This window comes from Microcebus murinus, chromosome 25 (assembly GCF_040939455.1).
Source record: "Microcebus murinus isolate Inina chromosome 25, M.murinus_Inina_mat1.0, whole genome shotgun sequence".
Classification (NCBI taxonomy): Eukaryota; Metazoa; Chordata; class Mammalia; order Primates; family Cheirogaleidae; genus Microcebus; species Microcebus murinus.
The window spans coordinates 22,730,047-22,743,816 of NC_134128.1; the positions used below are offsets into that span (position 1 = coordinate 22,730,047).

The window sequence follows — 13,770 nt, forward strand, 5'->3', positions numbered from 1 at the left end:
TAGAGACACTTGGGTATGAGGATTGAAGGATAGTAATGCATCGATGTTATGTCCTGACCATAGTCAAGATGTTGGAGAATGCCCTTGTTTGTAGGAAATACACACTGAAGTATCCAGAGTGATAGAACATCACATTGGCAACTACTTTCAAATGGTTTAGGTGGAAAATGTTATTTGTATTATTCTTTTTTTAAAATTTCAGAATATTACAGTGGTACACATGTTTTGGTTACATAATTTGTTTTTGCACAGTTTGAATCCAAGTTATAAGTGTGCCCTTCACCCAGATAGTGAGCTTGGTACCCGTTAGGTGTGAATTTACCCATCCCTTCCTCCCCCCTCCCGCCTACTTTTGATTTCTGTTGAGTTTTACTTCCATATGTGCACATAAGTGTTGATCACTTAGTTCCAGTTTAGTATTGAGTACATGTGGTGTGTGTTTTCCCATTCTTGCAATACTTCACTTAGAAGAATGGTCTTCAGCTCCATTCAGGTTGTTATAAAAGACACTAAGTCACCATTTTTTGTGTGTCTGAGTAGAACTCCATGATATACATGTATCACATTTTATTAATTCACTCATGTATTGATGGGCACTTGGGTTGTTTCCACACCTTTGCAATTGTCAACTGTGCTACTATAAACAATCTAGTGCAGATGTCCTTTTTATAGAATGTCTTTTGTCCTTTTGGGTAGATGCCCAGTAATGGGATTGCTGGATCAAATGGTAGTTCTACTTGTATCTCTTTGAAGTATCTCCATGCTGCTTTCCACAGAGGTTGCACTAGTTTGCAGTCCCACCAGCAGTGTATGAGTGTTCCTATCTCTCTGCAAGGACACCAACATTTATTGTTTTGGGGCTTTTTGATAAAGGCCATTGTCACTGGAGATAAGTGATATCTCATTGTGGTTTTGATTTGCATTTCTCTGATGATTAGAGATGTTGAGCATGTTTTTATGTGTTTTTTTGGCCATTAGTCTACCTTCATTTGAAAAGTTTCTATTCATGTCTTTTTGCCCACTTTTTATTGGGGTTGATTTTTTTCTTGTTGATTTTCTTGAGTTCTCTGTAAATTCTGGTTATCAGCCCTTTTTCAGATGTATAGCATGCAAATATTTTCTCCCATTCTGTAGGTTGTCTATTTGCTTTATTGATTTTATCCTTAGCTGTGTAAAAACTTTTTAATTTGATAGTGTCCCATTTATTTATTTTTGTTGTTGCTGTGATTGCTTTTGGGGTCTTCTTTGCCTAGGACAATATCTATAAAAGTTTTTCTAATTTTTTTTCTATAATTTCTATGGTTTTGTGCCTAGGGTTTAAGCCTGTTATCCATTGTGAATTAATTTTTGTGAGTAGTGAAAGGTGTGGACCTTGTTTCAGTCTTCTACATGTGACTATCCAATTTTCCCAACACCATTTACTGAATAGGAATTCTTTACCCCAGTGTATGTTTTTGTCTGCTTGTCAAAGATCAGATGGCAATATGAGGATGGTTTTATATCTGGGTTCTCTGTTCTGATCCATATATCGATATCTCTGTTTTTGTGCCAGTAACATGCTGTTTGGGTTACTATAACCATGTCATATAGTTTGAAGTCTGGTAAAGTGATGCCTCCCAATTTGTTCTTATTATGTAGGGTTGTATTGGCTATTTGGGGTCTTTTTTGGTTCCATATGAAGTGTAGAACTATTTTTTCTACGTCTGTGAAAAATGACATTGGCATTTTAATGAGGATTGCATTAAATCTGTAAATCACTTTGGTTAATATAGGCATTTTAACAATGTTGATTCTGCTGATCCATGAACATGATATGTTTTCCATTTGTTTACATCATCTGCAATTTCCTTCCTCAGTGTTTCATAGTTCTCCCTGTAGAGGTCTTTCCCTCCTTAGTTAAATATATTTCTAGATATTTTATTTTCTTTGTTGCTATTGTGAAAGGCATTGCATCCTTGATTTGATTCTCAGCTTGACTGTTGTTGGCGTATATGAAAGCTACTGATTTGTATATGTTGATTTTGTAACCTGAGACTTTGCTGAATTAATTTATCAATTCCAGGAGTCTCTTGATTGAATCTTGGGGGTTTTCTAGATATATCATCAGCAAAGAGCGATAGTTTGACCTCTTCTTTCCATATTTGGATACCCTTGATTTCCTTCTCTTGTCTGATTGCTCTTGCTAGGACTTCCAGCACTATGTTGCATAGAAGTGGTGACAGAGGGCAACCTTGTCTGGTTCCAGTTCTAAGTGGGAATGCTTTCAATTCTTCCTTATTCCTCCAACAGAAAATAAGCAAGGAAACAGAGGTCTTAAAAAGAACTTTAGAACAAATGGGCCTAACAGACATTTACAGAACATTTTATCCAAAAACAACTAATGAATATGCATTCTTCTCATCAGCTCATGGAACATTCTAAGATTGATCACATCCTAGGCCAAAATATGTCTCAACAGATTTTTTTTAAAAAATAGGAATTATACCATGTATCTCAGACTACAGTGAAAGCAAATTAGAAATCAATTCCAACAGAAACACTCATGTCTACAAAGTCATGGAAACTAAACAACCTATTACTAAATGATGGTTGGGTCAAGGAGGAGATAAAGATGTAAGTCAAAAAATTCTTCAAACTAAATGATAATGGGGACACAAGTTATCAAATTCTGTGGGATACAGCAAAAGCAATCCTGAGAGGAAAACTCATAGCCATAAATGCCCACATCCAAAAGACAGAAAGGTCACAAATCAACAATCTAATGAATCATCTCAAGGAACTGGAAAAGGCAGAGCAAACCAATCCCAAACCCAGAAGAAGAAAAGAAATAACTAAGATCAGAGAAGAACTAAATGAAATCAAGAACAAAAGAATTATACAGAAGATTAATGAAACAAAAAGTCGGTTCTTTGAAAAAATAAACAAAATTGATGGGCCTCTTGCTAGATTAATTAGAAACAGAAAAAAAACTCCAGTGAAGCAGATTAACCTTTAGAAGTTTAGATAAAAATGAAAAATAATGTGAAATAATTAATATAAAAAAGGAAAAAAAGGACTCTAATAAGCTCAATCAGAAATGAAAAAGGAGAAATCACAATTGATATCACAGAAATACAAAACATCATCTTTGAATACTATAAAAATCTCTATGCTCATAAACTTGAAAACATGGAGAAAATGGACAATTTCTTGGAAACACACAACTTCCCTAGGCTAAATCAGGAAGAAATAGAACTCCTAAATAGACCAATATCAAGCATAAAAATTGAAGCAGCAACAAAAAATCTTCCAACAAAAGTCCCAGACCAGACGGTTTCACACCCAAATTTTATCAAACCTACAAGGAACACCTGTACTGCAGAAATTATTTCATACCAGTGAGAAGGCAGAAATCTTCCCCACTCATTCTACAAAGCCAATATCATCTTAATACCAAATCCAGGAAAGGACACAACATAAAAAGAAAACTACAGAACAATAACCTTTATGAATATGGATACAAAATTTCTCAAGAAAATCTCAGCAAACCAAATTCAGCTGCATATCAAAAAAATAATTCACCATGACCAAGTGGGTTTCATCCCTGAGATGCAAGGATGGTTCAACATACTCAAATCTATAAATGTAATTCACCCCATAAATAGGGGCAAAAACAAAAACCATATGATCCTCTCAATAGACAAAGCAAAAGCACTGGACAAAATTCAGCACCCTCTTATGATAAGAATGCTTAACAAAATAGGCATAGATGGGACACACCTTAAAATTATAAAAGACATATATGACAAACCCACAACCAACATCGTATTTGTATTATTCTTCCAATTTTTCTGTAAGTTTGTTTCAAACTTCTATGATAGTAACTGTAGCTATTAAAAACCCTCAGCGTAATAACTGGGACAGATCCTGGGAATAATAGGAATTGCTTCACCCACACAGTTGGAAATGTTCCTAGCAAGGAACATTTCTGCTCTGGAATCTTAAAAGAGCAAGGAACATTCCTACTCTGGAATCTTAAAAGAGAATCTTTTCACATTTTGATAAGTACCCCATTCCCAGAAAGGGATCAGTTGACTATTATTCTCTGAGAACTCTGGTACTTAGCCTAAAAACCACTCTTAGTTCCTTTTGAGAGCTCCAGATCTCTTTTCTGATAGCATGGATTCCATTTGGGAACCATGCATTCCTTTGCTTGCCCAGACCGTCTTCCTTTAGTCAATATGTTCGCTTGCTTTCTAATATTTTTTAAATTGTGTTTTCCTGTAACTATATGATTGCTAATGGACACAGATTTCTGGGTAGGAAAACACAGTCAACCATTTCATGAAAATCAGAAAGGAGCTCTGATAAATAAATAAGCAAGACTGAAATTTACAAAAAGAAAGAAAAAAGAAAAAGTCCAAAGCTTAAAACCAAAGCCCACCTTTTAGCATGACCTTTTAAGGGAAAGACAAATCTAAAAGCAAAACATCTTATAAAATGACAACAGACTTTCAGGAACCCAGAATCCCATGGTGAAATGATTACAGCTAGTACCAGTTATAAATCTTACATTATACATGAATTCTGAGTATCGGTGCACTGCTTACTTCTCGATTATCTGAATACTGGCACCTGCCCCTCTGTGGTCTTGGCATGACTTTGCTCCCCCATCCCATGGGGCCCCTGCTCCCTCTCCAGGGAGCTGCAAAGCTGGGGAAAGACTCGGTTTGCAAAATACTAGATGAGACCACTGCCAAGAAGTGCTTGTTCACCCCTCCTTCAACGGCAGGGGAATCTCCCTTTCCTTTTATGAGTGAAGCTGAAGAAAAGATTCATACATGAAGCTCAATCCTCCTCCCCAACCCCAGCCCACACCTCCCAGCAATTGAACTTGAGAAAAGAAAAGAAAAAAAAAGACCTGGTTTGAAACATTACCGCAAACTATATTGTCATCAAAAAAACACTTCCTATATTTGAGATCAGAGAAGAGAGTGAGAGGCACAGTTTCCTGGCTGAACACACCAGTCTGATACTCAAAGAGAGCAACTCCTGAGGCTCACAGAGACCGCATGGACCCAGAGGGATGACGGCACAAGGGGACTGAGCCTTCTATCCCACATCCTCCCAGCACGATGCAGGAAGGAGGCTGACGCGGGAAAGCCGGCCTTCTGCGGAAACAGATCTCCTTGGGCTGCCGGAGCTGATCCCAAGTGCCGGGAAGATGGAGCCACACTTGCTGGTGTGGGGAGTGATCGCATTCGTCCTGGTGCCCGGAGGCAAGGCAGGTAAGAGTCCAAGGGCAGGTGCCCGTGGAATTCTTGGAGAATTCAGCTCTCCCCAGCCACAGAACCAAAGGGTCACCCAAGCAGACAGTTCCTCCAAGAAGGGGGCTGGATTCTGGGTTCCGCTCTTGCCCTGACCTACGGGGGCCTCATGTCGGGGCTCAGTGCCCCGATCTGTATAGGGGACTCGGGGTGCTGTTGTTGGGTTCTCTTCTCTCTCACTGCCCTTGACTGTTAGCTCTAGATGAACAGAGTGACATGATATTTGGGTGGTAACTGGACACGGATGAGTAGATTCCTCAAGACATTTTCTTTTATTCTCCTGTGAATTTCCTTTTCCATATAGCACCCCTCATCCCCCAGCTGTAAGGTAAAAAGTTGTCAGGAATCTAAGACCTGGTTCATTTGGCTGACATGTCGGTAACTCACGCATGAAACACTGGGATAATTTAAGATCTCAGGAAAGTTTAGCTTCAAGGATGTATATACTTTACTCTGACTGCCTCAGAAAAGGAGACTGAGGAAGCTCCTCGTCACCAGTGCAACTTTATAGAAATTTCAGAAAATGTAAACATACTCACTTTTAGAACATCGCTTTTCCCTGTGTTCCTGTGCATATATACGATGTATATGTTGTGTGTGTGTGTATGCAAATTTTGGATTTCATTCATCCTTTCAAATGGGTTTTCTCAAAGATTTTTTTTTCATAAAGTAATAAGAAAACCACCAACTTCTACCTCAAACCACCCTTCCTAATTGAGTGTGAATTTTCTAATAATATCTTCCCTTGCTTACCCGGGTAGGACAGATAAGATAACAAAGTCTATAATTTCTTTCTTTCTTTCTTTCTTTTTTTTTTTTGAAAGTCTATAGTTTCAAGAAATAGAATGCTAACTGGCTACAGAAAAAAATACGTGAAGAAGTGAAATATGATGATGCATTTAAGAAGTCTGTTTGCTGGTGTGTGGGAAGGGGCCGAGTTGTGTTGGGCTACGCACCGGCCCGGGTGTAGGAATGTATTCACTTTGGAGTTAGAGTGAGAATGATTTGAGGAAGTTCTGTAATGTGATTTCTGCTTCAGTGGGGTCTTTGCTGAGTCAGTCCAAGCCAGAAAAGCAAAATCTTTACAAGGCATCATGTTCTATCTCTGGGGGAACACATTTCAAGTCCACGGGTGTTATTTCTAGCCACGGGTGACTTATCTGAGAATCTGAATGGTCTTGGTAGCAGCAGGGCGAGGGGAGTCTTGTAGGCACTGTCTCATTCACTCGATTCTCCAAGAATCTATCTAATACGTCTTATGCCCCTTTTCGACACTACAGGAAATAGAAAAATGAACAAGACCCAGTCCTGATCCTTAAGGGGTTTTGTAACCTAGGGAGGAGGAGAGAGGCATGGACACAGTAACGGTGACACAGGTCAGAGTGTGGTAAGGTCTAAGGGATCGTGGGGCTGTCAGAGTCAGTTTCATGAAGGTGGCCGGACAACAGAGCCCTGAGGGACTGCACGTTTATTTCCACGAGCGGAGACTCCAGACAGAAAGGGCCGGACGAGCACAGACACAGGCACGAGGTCCGAGGCGGCTCCTAGACTAAATGGGGATATGGGGAGATTGGGAATTGAGACTGGGAAGTTAGGAAGAGATCAGATGAATGGTCCAGGGCCTGGGATAACCAGTTGAAAGTTTTTAACTTCATTTGGTAGACAATGCTAGAATTTTTTTTTTTTAAATGACCATTTATACAGTACCTTCTATGTGCCAGACATGCGTCTTATTGTGGTGATCTGCACAACCACCCCGCAAGGTGGATGTCACGGACCCCTGGGTGAGGAACCCCAGACTGAGAACCACACAGGCAGGGACAGAGCCAGGGCTCAGACCAGGTCTTCCGGGCTTGCTCTCTTTCTGTTCTTTCTGTGGCCAAAGAGAGCGCCAAGGATTGAGTTTTCAGGATCAGCAGGTGGCTTAGGAACCAGTCCGGGGCCAAGGGATATCATCTCATCTCAGACTTTTTCCTCCAAAGGGAACCCAGGCCTAAAATAAACAAGCTTTTTGACTCCTCGGGGCTAAGAGTTCTCTAACGAAATCAGACTCTCAACAGATGCGATTTCTAGCTGATTCATAAGGCAGATTTTCATTCTGAAAATTTCCAAAGCCACCATTTAACACGGTGATGGGTTATAGGGGGCGGATTAGTCAACTCGGGTGTTGTGAGTCTCCGTATTACTGGGCCCTGGGATGCGGTCAGAAAGAGAATTCTCCTGGTGTTGCCAACACGGCACGTTATTGAAGGCACTTTTCTCAGAAGGGTGGAAATTCTGAGAGTGTCTATGTCCCTTGATCATCTTTCTTTCATTCTAGGAATTCTGTGATCAGATCTGTATCCCCTAGACTTGAAAATTTAAAAAGAAAACAACGCAGTGCAGGAACCCACTGTGATGAAATGTTTGCCTCATTATCCCTTCTTGTAAAGGCTACTGCCCACACTGGAATTTCACATCTTCACCTTGTCATTTTTTTTTTTTTAAGAACCTAAGAAATATCATTCACTTTTGCCATTAAAACACAAAAGCTTTAACCTTTCCCATTTACTCTTTCTATTTCTCTAGACTCCAAAGTATTCTAGGCCAGGCGTGGTGGCTCACGCCTGTCATCCTAGCACTCTGGGAGGCCGAGGTGGGAGGATTGTTTGAGCTCAGGAGTTTGAGACCAGCCTGAGCAAGAGCGAGACCCCATATCTACTTAAAAATATATATATATATAAAGAAATTAATTGGCCAAATAAAAATATATGGAAAAAATTAGCCGGGCATGGTAGCACATGCTTGTAGTCCCAGCTACTCGGGAGGCTGAGGCAGGAGGATCGCTTGAGCCCAGGAGTTTGAGGTTGCTGTGAGCTAGGCTGACGCCACGGCACTCACTCTAGCCCGGGCAACAGAATGAGACTCTGTCTCAAAAAATAAAAAATAATACAATAATAAAATAAACAAAGTATTCTTACCACGGCTACCTTGTTCACCTTCCATACGTGCCTTGGAGACATGGGGCTTTGGTATACCTTGGGACCCCTCATAAAATAGTCACCACTTTCCTTTTTTTTTTTTTTTTTTTGAGACAGAGTCTCACTCTGTTGCCCAGGCTAGAATGAGTGCCATGGCGTCAGCCTAGCTCACAGCAGCCTCAAACTCCTGGGCTCAAGCGATCCTCCTGCCTCAGCCTCCCGAGTAGCTGGGACTACAGGCATGCACCACCACGCCTGGCTAATTTTTTCTATATATATTAGTTGGCCAATTAATTTCTTTCTATTTATAGTAGAGACGAGGGTCTTGCTGTTGCTCAGGCTGGTTTCGAACTCCTGACCTTGAGCCATCCGCCCGCCTGGGCCTCCCAGAGCGCTAGGATTACAGGGGTGAGACACCGCCCCCAGCCGGTCACCACTTTCCTTAAAGCAGGGTGTCTCCAATAGGCAGTTGGCTATCTCGCCTATGCCTGTGCTTCATTTTAACTTTGATAATTGAAAAAGAATTGACTTCTTCATTCTGTACCGAAAGCGTGGGCCTCATGAAAGTGTCAGAGACGCTAATGAAAGACAGCTGACGGGCTCCACAACTCAAAGATAGTCCTAGACTTTTTTTTTCCCCCAGCCAAATGCTTGGGTATTCTGAATGCTTGTTTTCTGAATTATGTTGTTGTTGTTGAAGCCATTCCTCTAATAGCTGTAGACACCATCGAGGCAGGTGAACTCCCTGCTCCTTTCATTGCCCCGTGGTGAGCGGAGACTTCACAAAAAAGCAGAGAATTCACCCAAGGTCAGTGGGGAATCGAATTAGGAGGAAAATAAGCCTTGCAAGAAGCGGCAAGCGGGCCCAGGCACCTCCTAGCGATGCTGCTGGAGGAAGAAAGAGAAGACAGGTGAAGGGCACGACTTTTGACGGGTTTCCCTCCGCAAAATGAGAACGCTGACCCAGAGATCTTGGAACTCCCTTCCAGCCCCATCCCAAGCCTTAGGTCGAGGATTCTGAAAAGGAAATAAAATAAGCTCTGCTTAAAAGGCATTTTCAAACTGGGGGATTTTTGGATGAAAAAGTTTCCCAGCTGAAGACATACCTACAGGGCCAGGGCTGAGCAACCATTGCACGTCAACAGACCAAGCCTGACGTCTGGCTGTAGGTTATTTCCAGCCCTTAAAAGGGACCGAACTGCGCTGGCGTGTGACCCGCCTCTTGTAGCACTGCTGCCGTTGTAGGTGTCAAGCAAAAAACTGCCCCGAACCGTTGGCGAGGCCTTCTGCTGTTTGCTTATGCAGGGAATTTTTGCCCTCAAACAATACCCTCATTTCCCACGGGAGAAGTTTTGCACAGATGGGAGCCTATTTCTCTTCTCCTTATCCTGGGCCATTCCCCGAGAGAAAAGAGAAGATCTTAATTCAATTGATTGCTTCAAAAAGTTATAAGCTCTTCTTCCCTGAGAAAGTTCAAGTAGAGGCCGGGCGCGGTGGCTCACAACTGTCATCCTAGCACTCTGGGAGGCCGAGGCGGGAGGATTGCTCAAGGTCAGGAGTTGGAAACCAGCCTGAGCAAGAGCAAGACCCCATCTTTACTAAAAATAGAAATTAATTGGCCAACTATATATATATGTATATATATATATGTGCGTGTGTGTGTGTGTGTGTGTGTGTGTGTGTGTGTATGTATATAATTAGCCAGGCATGGTGGCACATGCCTGTAGTCCCAGCTACTTGGGAGGCTGAGGCAGGAGGATCACTTGAGCCCAGGAGTTTGAGGTTGTTGCGAGCTAGGCTGACGCCACGGCACTCACTCTAGCCTGGGCAACAGAGTGAGACTCTGTCTCAAAAAAAAAAAAAAAAAAAAAAAAGTTCAACTAGAGGGTCGACTAGAATCCAAGCCTCTTAAATTTCCATCCAGAATTCCCTGCATGTCTTTACGTTGATTTCAAGTGGTAGTCCTTCATCCATCCATCCATCCATCCATCCATCCATCCATCCATCCATCCATCCCCCGTTAGGATCACAGGGATGAAAAAGCTTCCAGTCCTTGCCCTCAAACTGCTCATGGTTTATCAGTGGAGACAAAACATCTGCAGAGAGAGATTCCCATCTGGAAGCCTCCCAAGAGAAGCCGGGAGTGTCTGCCCATGAGTCAGCATCCCAGCCCTGAATCCCCACCAAGCTTTCAAATAAATCACCCAGTGAGGGGAAAACAATTACATAATCATCTCTAGAAACTTCAGGTATTTTCCGCTCCAAGACCACTCACACGGTTTTTGGCTATTTGATCAACTTTACAGTTACTCTGGGATTGGCCTCCCTCAGTAAGAGAACGCACTCCACACTGGGACATGCGTTTAGCGTAAGGGCTCGAACTCCAGGTGTGCGTCAGACTGTGCAGCTGGGATCCTTTAAAAAGTGGTGTCCAAGACTGAGTGAGACCAATCGAGTTAGTCTCTCTGGGGAGCAGAACCAAACAGAACAATAACTTTAAAAAAAAAAAAAAAAAAAGCTCCTCAAATAATTCAAGATTCAGTTAGGGTTGGAAACCACCAGTTTAGAGAGACAGAGCCAATGATGCGCGTGGCCGGCCTGACTCCATTATTTCGTTTCTGCTGACCAAGCACAGGTGCGCTAGAGCAGCATGTCCCAGACCTCAGTGGGTTTACGAATCGCCTGGGAATTTTGTTGCAAAGAAGGTTGTGATCCTGGTGCAAACAGGTTCCCGCCCGAGGCCTGTGTTGTTGGTGCAGGGACACCCCCCCCCCGTCTTGAGTGGCTGGGCTGTCTCGTGAGAGAGGAGACATGCATTGCCTCTACCCACACAGAACTGGGGGATTAAAATGGGAAAACCAATCTGGGAAAAGACCAAATCGTGATCAAACACAGGGTGTCCCAGGAGCCTCCGTGCAAAGGAAAAATTTTGTAAGATTTTGTAAACAAAGGTACACTTAGCTACACGTTCCCGTTTTCCCCGTGTACGGCGACTTTTGCGACACCCCGCGTTGCAAAGTAGATACAGCGAGGCCGGCGAATGCCGTAAGTGATCGGAACAGGGGGAGTTAGAAAAGGGCTTTTCGCTGAGACACAGCGACAAAAGTAACTTTCACAGGTAGGAAATGATGGAACTAAGATTCAGTCCCCAGCAATCTGATTCCAGCATCAAAGTGCTTGTGACACACAAGAATGCCTCTTGAAAACCCTTAATTTGCTATACACATTTATCAAATCCTATAATTTTAAATAGAGTTTCCTGAGTGGGAGGGGAAGCAATAAAAAAAAAAAAAAAGGTGGGGGCTTTTCGGAGAAGGTGGGCCTGGGGCGTACTGGCTCGAAATGGTGCCTGTGAACATCAGGACAGGGGGTGGAGGATGGTATCTCCTAGTGATTTTGCTACAGCTGTATACATGAGCCATGCTCCATGAGCAGCAAACTGAAGACTGAGGAGTTTAGCAGGGCAATTAAAGAGGCATATTGGCCAGGCGGGAGCAGTGGCTCACACCTGTCATCCTAGCACTCCGGGAGGCCGAGAGGCGGGAGGATCACTCGAGGTCAGGAGTTCGAAACCAGCCTGAGCAAGAGCGAGACCCCCCCCCCCGTCTCTACTAAAAATAGAAAGAAATTAATTGGCCAACTAAAAATATATAGAAAAATAAGCCGGGCATGGTGATGCATGCCTGTAGTCCCAGCTACTCGGGAGGCTGAGGCAGGAGGATCGCTTGAGCCCAGGAGTGTGAGGTTGCTGTGAGCTAGGCTGACGCCACAGCACTCTAGCTGAGGCAACAAGTAAGACTCTGTCTCATAAAAAAAAAAAAAGACCCATATTTCAATATACGTGCATTTTTTGGTGTATGTGCTGAGCAAAATGAGGCTCAAGTGGTCAGTGATTCTCCTAGAAACCAATGCTTTTGCTCAGATAAAAACAATTCAAGTGCCCCTCAGCTCACTTTCATCCACCGGATAGTGGCCAAAGAAGTCCTGGGTCTTATTTCCCTACATCCAGATTTCTTGCCCGACCCAGCCCCAGCCACCTGCAAACCGCAAGGCTGGCACCCCCGGGCCTCGCTCCCGACAGCCCCTCCTGCACCCCCGCACCCAGGCCACCGACTCCCAGGGGCTTTTGGCCAGCAGCTGCACCTGCGGCTCTCGCCCCGGTTCCAGGCACCCTGCGCCCAGGGGGGCGGGGGTTTCAGCTGGCAGAGAACCCTAAGGCACCAAAGTGTGGGTGGAATGGGCGGAGGTTGACCGGAAGGTCAACGTGCTGGGAGGAAGAGGGACGAGAGGGGAAGAGCGAGATACTGATCAGAAGCGTTGGCGTCCTGGGCGCGGGGGGAGGAAGGTGTGGCCAGCCAAGCCTCCCCCTGCCTGCCGCCTCCCTCTTTCCAAGCCTCCCCCGCCACCTGCTGGGCGCGGTGCAAGAACTAGCCGGTGCGATCGGACTCGCAGTGACTGGGTTTTTCCCGGTAGAATATAGAGCAGTGTGTTTTCAAGGACAATAATCGCTTCCTTTACCCTGAAGAGCGTGGAGACCAGCCCTGAGCCCCTACTAGAGCAAGGGGAAGAGGAGCAGGGGACCACAGCCGGTCCCAGCCCCGATGCGGACACCTGTTCTTCCTTTGAGACGTCTGTGCTTTTAGCCTTGTTCTCACCACCGTCTCCTGAGAGCAGTGAGAGCATTGCCTACGTGCTTTTTCAGGCGTCATGTCAAGCCGTAGGAGCACTCCGGTTACTTCTCAAAATAAGGCAGGTCTTACTATCGTCCCCGTTTCACATCTGGCAAACTGGAGCTCGGCGCTTAAACGGGTTTTCCGGCACGACCCAGCGCCGGGGAGCCGGGCTGCGCGCCGGGCGGTGGCCGCGTCCCGGAGCCCGGGATTCGCTGCCGTCCGACCCGGTCAAGGCCCGTGTGCGCGTGTTCTCAAAGAAGCCGATCTTCGCTTTCTGCAAAGCCGAAGTCAGCGTGCCCCGCGGCACGGAGCCCACAGAGCCGGGCCCGCGGCCGCCGCGGGCCACCCCAGCCCCCCATGCAGCCGGGGGGTGGGGTGGGTGTCTTCCTCCCATCGGACGGCGCCTCAGAGAAAGCAGCGCACCCCGTCTGCCCCTGCAGCCGCAAAACAGAGGAAATTCTGAGCACCTCCGGGCGTGAGTCACCACACCACATTCAGGAATTGCCGGGTCTGCCCATGGAGTCACCCACTCTTTTCTATTTGGGACTAAAATAGATACCTCCTTCACAAGCCCGCTGCTTTCTGTGCTCTCAGCAGTAAAAAAAAAAAAAAAAAAAACAACGGCAAGGCTAGGTGTGTGTGCTTGTAAGGGATGTGGGGAGAGTTTTCTCTCCTGCGAGGTTTTTCAGAGAGCAAAAACGTTGCTGCACCTGTCGCAGCCGCAGACGGGCCGGGGGTGAGTGAGCAGGTGGAAGAGGGGAGCAGCGGGGTTCATTCGGGAAACGTTTGTTGAGCAGCTGCTATATGTCAGACACAGGGTTGGAGACACAG

At 44.7% G+C, this 13,770-nt stretch overlaps 1 protein-coding gene across 2 annotated transcripts in view; it reads left to right on the forward strand.

The window, feature by feature from the left end:
- The first annotated feature begins 4,957 nt into the window (after positions 1-4,957).
- The window catches only part of IL2RA (interleukin 2 receptor subunit alpha), a 38,556-nt gene continuing 29,743 nt past the window's right edge, over positions 4,958-13,770 (forward strand). For both annotated transcript variants that reach the window (XM_075997493.1, XM_075997492.1), the window contains exon 1: positions 4,958-5,267. In XM_075997493.1, the coding sequence (XP_075853608.1) occupies positions 5,204-5,267 (64 nt within the window). In that variant the 5' untranslated portion in view covers positions 4,958-5,203. The remainder of the gene's footprint in view (positions 5,268-13,770) is intronic.